Source organism: Gordionus sp. m RMFG-2023, chromosome 4, assembly GCF_954871325.1.
Source record: "Gordionus sp. m RMFG-2023 chromosome 4, tfGorSpeb1-WG-v2, whole genome shotgun sequence".
In the NCBI taxonomy this organism is placed as follows: domain Eukaryota; kingdom Metazoa; phylum Nematomorpha; class Gordioida; order Chordodea; family Parachordodidae; genus Gordionus; species Gordionus sp. m RMFG-2023.
In genome coordinates this window covers 16,954,872-16,963,646 of record NC_088778.1, presented here as the reverse complement: position 1 = coordinate 16,963,646, position 8,775 = coordinate 16,954,872, and the positions used below count along the sequence as shown (strand labels likewise).

Sequence of the window (8,775 nt, the reverse complement as noted above, 5' to 3'; positions counted from 1 at the left end):
GAAGGAAGACTAGTATTTTTAGTGGGGTTGGAATATTAATTTTATTTTATGAGATAATAAAATTTTTCGAATAATTTAACATTAGACCTTTGCCATTTCGGCCTACTTAACTGTGACAAAACTAAATAACCTTTCAATTGGAGCTGATGAAGGTATTGCAGTATTATATTTATAAAAAATTTCCTTAATTAAAGGATAATAATTAAGCATTTATAATGCATTTCGACTTTCTTTAATATAATTTGAAAGCTCCATTCAATGTTATTTGTATTAATGAACTCAGCAACATTTGTTTTACCAAAAGAAAAATAATCTTTATTAGATTTTAAATCTATTGGTGCTATAATTTGAGCTTGATTATATACTATGATACTACATTTAGGATTTCTTTTACTAATATATTTTGAAAGTATTTTTTATATAATCTGACTCAATCCATAAGTTCTTAAAATATGGATGTGATATTGATGTCAAAAAAGCATCATTATATTCAAATCATAGGGAAATATTTTCTTAAAATCTCTTGCTCATAATTGCTAACTTGAATTTTAAAGATAATCTATACCCCTTTTAATCACACATAAATAACAAAATTTTGTGTTTAACCATTTATCATTTTTTTGTTTATACAGTTTTTACATTTAGGTACATTGTCTTTTTTAACTTTTATTTTTAAAAAATTTCTATATAAAATTTTAAGATTTAGATTTGATTCACGGGAACTTATTTCCATAATTTAAATTTCACTACCATGAGTGTTTATCATCCTTCAAATTAAAAAAAATATATTATATAAAATTGGTGATATTGAGTTACATTTATATATAAAATATAATCTTTACTTATTTCGTTTTGGTGTTGTTTTTTTTTATCTATCTACCTTAATATGAGTTGTAAATTTTCCAGTTAATTTTGTCATTATATTTAAAATAAGGTGGAAAAAAATAAGGAAATTAATAAAAGATTCTCGAAGAAGATAAGATATATACTGTGATATGTAAAATAAACATGAATATTTAAAAAAATCTGTAAATAAATGAAAAAGATACAAGAATATTTTCAGAATAAAGGATCTTAGATACAGATACTAGTATCTTACTAAAAATGTCAAAAAGAAACTGAGTACAAGATACATAAGGATCTTGAATCTTAGATACAAGTATTCAGGTCCTGCCCAACTCTGCTAGGAGTATAGTTGGGTAATGGCTAAATGTCGAATCTTTAGGGACTTGCCAAAGAAAATCCGATAACATTAAGGCGTTTTATTCATATTATTATCTCCCAAATTTGAGCTCCTATCTTTTTAAGGAAAACCCCGAAGCTAAAGTGATGGTTATCAGATAAAAACTGGCTTAAATGGCTAAAAATGAAGTAATTACCTAAGTATACTCTAAATCATTTATATAAAAAATCTGTGGAAAAATTAATAAAAATAAGTTCAAAATTTCTTGACAAAACAGCCTAAAATTCATTGAGTAGGTATTCCAAACATGTTGGGATACATTGCAAGTAAAATCAGATTTGAAATTTCAAAAAACGCGCTCAAAAAAAGATTTATTTTTTCAAAAATGACACATAGCCGCTAACATATATAAACTTAAAGTCAATTGTATTAAAAAATTATATTATAATTTACAAAGTACAATAGCCTATATTTTGCAATAAAGATTACCATTTGACCCTTTTAGAATTAATAAATATATAATACATTATTTTATAGCAATATTATATACTGACAGTGTTTTTTTATTCTTAACTAGAGTTGTTAAAGTAGCGAGCTTAGCGCGCTATCTTTTTTGGTAGCTATAGCTAATAGCGGCTACTTTTTTTATAATTATTTAATTTTTTAGCATGCTACTTTTTGAAAAAAAATATAATAAAGGTAAGTATAAACATGAAAATTTAAATATAATATCATAATTAATTGTAATTTTTATGATTTATTATTTAATTTTGAAATTGAAATATATTTTCAATTTGTAATTTATATCATTTGTATTATGAATCTAGATCACGTGTTAATAATTTAAAATGTGATCACCTATTGGTATCCAAATCGTTGAAAGTGATTCAGACAATGATATTAATGAAATGGAAGATACCAGGGAAGAAAATGTTCTTAAAAGCTATAATACAAATTTCCCATTCCCTAGATTTGTTCAAATTAATTTGTTTAAAATGTAAAAAAAATATTTCCTCAAATCAATCCAGTTATAACCTCAAGAAACACCTAAAGGTAAATTGTCATTTTAACATTCTAATAGTATTTATTATATAAGACTGTTCATGCCAATAGTTTTAAGGAAATGGAAACATATAAATAATTTTGGTATAGGCGACTCTACATCCAAAAAGAAAAGACTAATTCATTTCAAACCAAATTAATTAATAATACAAATGCCAATATTTCTCAGAAATTGGCTGATAAAGTTATTGTTGATTTTATAATTGATACAGTTCAGCCAATGTCCTTGGTTGATAATCCATCATTTACCATGATGATTAAAACCCTATCCCCTGGTACAACAATTTTATGTCGCCAGACACTAATGAATAAAATAGCAGATAACTTTAAAGTGATGAAAGATGCTCTAATAGTAGTTATCAGAGATATCATATATATGTACCACGGCAGATAATTGGACATATAACACAAGGTAAAAACTTTTAAATGCAACTTACCATTTTTATTACATAAATTTTTTATAATCAAAACTAATTTTATTTTAATATTTATAAATGTTGATTTTTATATATTTACTATATAATAACATTATAAGCAAAAAAAACAAATTTGTTTCTAAATTTTTTTTATAAAAAGTGGCTTAAAAAGTAGCTTTGTAGCTAATAGTGCGCTATTTTCTTGACAAATAGCGGTAGCGCGCTACTTTTAAAAGTAGCGATTAACACATCTGTTCTTAACCCAGTGTCTACATGAGCGGGAGGGGTAGGAACAGTTTGCATCCTATTTATTGGGTGGGGGTGAGGGGGGTAGGCTGCTTTAATGGGGGTAAGGGGTAGCCTGCTTTAATGGTGGTAAGATTAATATTTTGGGGGGTTATCTATTAAATTTTGAGATGAAATAGGACAAAATTTATTGCTGTAAAAATTAATACTTTTAAAATAGAATGATTATAATACAATTCATCGACCAAATCTATATATTGCAAACAATCATACACATTGTTTTCCAAATAAAACTTTATGCTATCATTTCAGCAAGCTCATAATGCCATAATAATTAATTCATTGTAAATAATGGAGATTTTAATTGAATTTATTATCTAAAAAATAAATTCTTTACATTCACAAAATATGGATAGTTGTTAGTAGAGAAAGATTAATTTAAGTTATCCTTTATAAATTCTCTGAAAAAAGTATCAATAAATTTAAAAGTTAAAAATAATAATAGGGAGACACCGCCACCGAAGGTGGTAAAGGTGGGTAGGCAAAGATTTTTGAAGGGGGTTTGCATCCAGTGAAAATCCTGTCATGTAGACCCTGTATTAACCTAATAAAGATAGTTTTCTATGGCTAGTAATTCAATAGTTAAATGCTATTTTTTTTAACAAATTGTTTAATAAATTTTATAATTAGGATTCAATCTAAATAATTAATAAAATAACTCCTTACAATCTTAAAATATTAACCCTTCAATACTCTGGTGAAAAAATTCGAGTTAATACTCGGGTGTGGTTTAATAGACCCCAATTTCAAATGCATATATCTCCAGTTATATTCATTATTTAGATTTAATATTTGGATATAAGATAGAACTAACCTTAAACCTGATAAAATAATTATTTATTTTTATTTCTTAAGTTTAAATTAAAAATGATGAGGAGTAATATAATTTGTCCTAAAATTTTCTAAAAAAAGCTAACTTTTTTTAAATTTAAAATATTAGATGAAAAAATTAACTTCATATAATCATGATAATTCATAACATGGATCTTTATTCTTCAATATAAAAATAAAAATTACACTAATACATTCAAATATAAAAAAATATAGAACATACAAATTTACTCTGGTGGGGTCTCACAAACTCCAATCAGTCACAAAATGCTTATATCTTAAAACTACTCAACCGAAATGTATGAAATTTGGAATATAGATTCTAAGATATATTTGATGAAGCTACTGAAAAATCCAGATAATAATATTTAAGTGTTTTTATGCAATATCATTTCTAGCATGCCTGTGGTTTCATATACCCCACCGGAGTATTGAAGGGTTAATTATCTTAAAGAATATATATATATACTAAGCTTATAATTTTTTTTAACAAATTATATACAATATACAAGCCTAAGTTTTAGACTGAACCCAGACCAAGGACGCTTTTATCTTAAACTGGCACTGATTATACACCTTTTAGATTCTGTTGAATAATAAAAATTAAACTATTAACTTTGTATTGACATTTCCTTATTTTTGTATATTTGAATAATTGAGCTTAACCAGTGGCGTAGCTAGGAATTTTCCTTAGAGGGGGTCCATATATATAAAAGCCTTTAACGGGCCTTTGGCCCTTTTGCCCAGCCTTTGGCCTGGCTTATCTTACAAATCATAACCATATCTTCGATAATATATAATAAACATATTTTTTAAATACATCAATAATATGTTATTATAATTTTGTAGATTATTCTCAATGACTTTATAATAATACTATCCAGAATAATTTCAATAGTAATATAATATCCTTGCACAAACATCAAAATCAGAAAAATATAAATATTCATGGTATTTATTTGATATAAAGTCACTTTTAAGTCATTTGAACGTATAATCTAAAAAAAATTTTTGCCTGGGAGGGGTCCAAACCCAAAAACTACCCCAGTAGCTATGCCACTGAGCTTAAATTTTTTTTTATAATCGTTATTTTTGTAAAGCATTCAGATTGTACAAAGATTTTTTGTATATAACCAATGATATTTTTTAGAGTTATACATATTTTAGAAATAATATAATAAAATTATTTATCCACCACTATTTACCAGATTCATGAGCTTCGACCTTGGCTGTAAATGACAGTGACCACTTCACATAATTAATCATAGTTTCTAGAGCTACACTTTCTTTTAAAATTTGTAGATGGGTGAAAAAATTCAAAATATTGATCATTAATTATGCCCTGGTTTATTACCTTTTAAAAAATCAATACTAATTTTAGTGCAATTATAATTAAATTAATGATAAATTTAGGAGTTAGAGGTCTGCATTGGGCGGGGTTTGGGCCCGCTCCTACATCTAAGTGGGCGAGCGGGTGAACGAGCATAATTTTTTTAAGAACGGGTTGGGGGGAGGAGGTTTAAATTTTTTTTTAACTATATGGGTTAAGAAATTTAAGCATGGGCAAGCGGGTTAATTTTTTTTTAATAATAATATTAATATAAAATTGTTCTTATGAACTTTTTTGGATATTAAAAATTAAAATGCCCTTTTTTGGCATCAAAAAACCTTTCTTTTAAAATAAATAACTTTTGTAAATTTAAAACTACTTTGGTGGAAATGACAAGAGATTCACCAAAGCTATCAAGATTAACAAGAAAAATATTGGCAATTCTTGCAACTAGTGCTTCTACCGAACGAAATTGTTAGAAGGTTTTTAGATAGGACTTGGGTTAAAATTTTAATAATGGATGGGCAGGTAAAAATTTTTAGACTAAAGGGCAGGTGGGTAAGAAATTTTAGACAAATGGACTGGCTGGGCAGTCAGGTTAAATTTTTTTTAAACATTAGGTGGGCAGGCTCATGATCCAAAAGCCACCCAATGCAGACCTCTATTAGGAGTATTATAATTAAGTTTTGAAATATTTGTAATTAAGGGTTTTATTAGATAAGATTTTAAATTATTCAAATCAAAGATTTACTCACACATCCTAGATAAATTTTTTAAATTTAAAAAAATGCTGCTAAAAATTTGAATTTACGGAAATGACATTAAGGAATTTTTCATAAAAAAGTGTTTATGCACATTTTTAATTGCTAGCAAAAATGAGGCTTGTGCTGAAACTCAAGTAATTTTTTAGATATTTATTTTCAAATTTTTATGTCCCCTTTTCAAAAACTCTAATAACATACTGAGCCAACCCCATTCATACCCATTATAAAATCAATCAACTTTAGTTTGCAGGCCAAAGTGATCATTTGTCATTTAAATTAAATTAATTCAATTTGAAAAATACCATAATCTTACAAAATTTTATTGGGAATAGTGCTAATTTTTATTGGTTTAAAATTATATATAGATAAACACAATTTCCTAAGGGGGAAATCCCCTGTAAAATTTAATAAATAGCTGATATATTATAATGTTTAAAATATTAAACTAATTTTTAACCAATAATATTAAATATAAAAATTTAAATTAAAGTGCCAGTGTTTCTTTAAATAATTTTTTCATAGTTGTACTCATAGAATTATCATAGTTATTCTGATAATTTATCTGTAAAAATAAAAATATAATTCAGATAATTATATATTTTACTTTATATAAATATGGTTGAATTTGAGTATAACTAACATCAAATAGAGTGTTTAAATTATTATGTTGGGGGGTATTTGGTGTGTAATTGTTAGAATTTATAGTTTCAATAATAAATATAATATTTTGAGCTAATTTGTCACTCAATCTTTCACGATTTTTCAATTTATCTAGCAATATTTTGCAAATTTAATAATTTATGTAATAAACCTTCATCATTTTGTGAAAATATTAAATTAATTTTAATAGTCCAAATTTCCCAAGGTATTGATTCAGCAGGAAAGGGCCATCTTGCTTGTTTCTTTTGATAAAATGTTAATGATATCTAGGATATTTTTTTTTATTTAAGATTATTAATGATTTTATACCCCAGCATTGTTAATAGCTTTATTTAATGTCATAAGATTAACAAATGGTTTTATTTCCTTCTTTAAGTTATGATCTAAATCTTCACATGCACATCTTACCTAGAAATATATATATTTCAATTATGTAATTTGATTCGTACATATGTGATATCAACAACATTACAATCAACATCTACTAATCCAATAGATCCTATTGTATAGCTTTGATCATTGTATTCAAACTATTGTAAATATAATATTATTGTTTATTTATTTTACTTTTCCAGAAGATCGATGAAATAATAAAGTATGAAAAATACCTAACAAATCATCAGGACATTATTTAAAAAATTAATAAACTTAATAATGATTCTTCAACTTGATGCAGCTCTATGTCCTAGGGTTAAGTATATTAAATATAATTAATTAGAATATATACCAATTCAATGACATGAGATCTAGCATTCATTAAATTAGATTTGGGTCCAACACATGGAAATTACCGTTGCACAGCCGATTTATTTGACTTCCTATTGGTCCTATAAATGAATTAAAAATATCAATACGCTTTCAAAAATAATATAATTTTAAAAGTTTTCCCACCAAATCATATAATTTATATTCTAAATTCAATGTTACCTACAACCAGAATATATCCCAAATACAATAATTGCTAATATAATAATCTACAACTAACAAGTAATTATTATTTTAAAAAATTTAAAGTTAAAAGTATTTAAAAACTGACAGCAAAGCATTTATATACCCAAATAATACCATATTTGCTAATCAGGCCATCTTGTCCAACAAATATTTATTTCTTACCTTTTTTAAATTGGATATTTTTTCAAAAGTCTAATCAAAATAATCCAATATGATATCTACATATCAGTGACGAAGCGTCCATAGAAGCAAGGGAAGCATTGCTTCCCTTGAAATTTTTCTTACAAAATTTTTAAATAAACTTAATATAATCTTTGTACTATGCTAAATAAACTAAACTGACAAAGATTAATATAATTTTTATAACGTTAAAAAGATTAATATAATCTTTGTACTATGCTAAATAAACTAAACTGACAAAGATTAATATAATTTTTATAACGTTAAAAAGATTAATATAATTTTTATAACGTTAAAAAGATTAATATAATTTTTATAACGTTAAAAAGATTAATATAATTTTTATAACGTTAAAAAGATTTATATAATTTTTATAACGTTAAAAAATTAATATTTTTTTACTATATTAAGAAATACTATTATTTTTACTACGTTGAAAAAAAATATCATGAGGGAAGCAAATTTAATATTTATTTTTTTTAATAAATAAAGAGAAAATCATGACATGGTATTGTGTAATTTTACCATTAAAAAATAAGCATTGGGGAAGCAAATAAAAAAATGCTTATTTTTTTAATAAATAAAAGAGAACGAAATTTTTTTATATAATATTTTTTTCCTTATTTTTTTAAAATAAAAAATTTTTCGTTTTTAAAATCCTTAATAAATGTTTAATAATTGTAATTGTAATATTGAAAATTTATTAACATTATCATTTAGCTTAAGAAATTTTGATGCGAAAAAGTTGATTATTGAAAAAGTAAGACCAAAACCAATTTTACAAAACTTAAAAAAGGAAATCAAAACTTGCATCTGTAATTTTTCTATCGATAAATATGGAAAATATGAATGGCTCCCTGGATGTGAATTTTCTAATTCTCTATATTGTTGGTCATGCCTATTATTCCCAGAGGAAAAATATGTTTGGAATAATAAAGGATTTTTGGATATGAATAATTTTTCAAAGGCAGCTAAACGGCAAAGAATCAACCGCTCATTTGCAGATGATTCAATTAAAAACTTTTGTCCAAAATCATATTGAAAATATGATAGATTCGATGCGCAAAATATCAATCGAGCAGAATTCTAAAG

At 25.2% G+C, this 8,775-nt stretch overlaps 1 protein-coding gene across 2 annotated transcripts; it reads right to left on the bottom strand.

The window, feature by feature from the left end:
* Nucleotides 1-6,229: 6,229 nt before the first annotated feature.
* LOC135928373 (autophagy-related protein 101-like) lies at nucleotides 6,230-7,649 on the bottom strand. 2 transcript variants are annotated; one of them, XM_065464830.1, is made up of 9 exons: nucleotides 7,618-7,649; nucleotides 7,280-7,379; nucleotides 7,201-7,237; nucleotides 7,120-7,160; nucleotides 7,002-7,082; nucleotides 6,862-6,960; nucleotides 6,704-6,818; nucleotides 6,497-6,663; nucleotides 6,230-6,454 (listed from the first exon to the last, which is right to left on the bottom strand). In XM_065464830.1, the coding sequence occupies exons 2-9, from the start codon at nucleotides 7,307-7,309 to the stop codon at nucleotides 6,377-6,379; spliced, it is 648 nt and encodes a 215-aa protein (XP_065320902.1). In that variant the 5' UTR covers nucleotides 7,310-7,379; nucleotides 7,618-7,649; the 3' UTR covers nucleotides 6,230-6,376. The 2 variants fall into 2 exon arrangements, with proteins under 2 accessions (XP_065320902.1, XP_065320901.1); XM_065464829.1 differs by lacking the exon at nucleotides 7,618-7,649 and adding an exon at nucleotides 7,480-7,577.
* Between the last annotated feature and the right edge of the window lie 1,126 nt (nucleotides 7,650-8,775).

Excerpts from the sequence above, each read along its gene's own strand:
- LOC135928373 (XM_065464830.1), bottom strand. The coding sequence starts at position 7,309 with ATGAATGCTAGATCTCATGTCATTGAATTG. Across the intron at positions 7,083-7,119 it reads TTCATCGATCTTCTGGAAAA|TTTGAATACAATGATCAAAG; the intron begins GTAAAATAAATA and ends TATTTACAATAG. Across the intron at positions 6,819-6,861 it reads AAGCTATTAACAATGCTGGG|ATATCATTAACATTTTATCA; the intron begins GTATAAAATCAT and ends AAAATATCCTAG.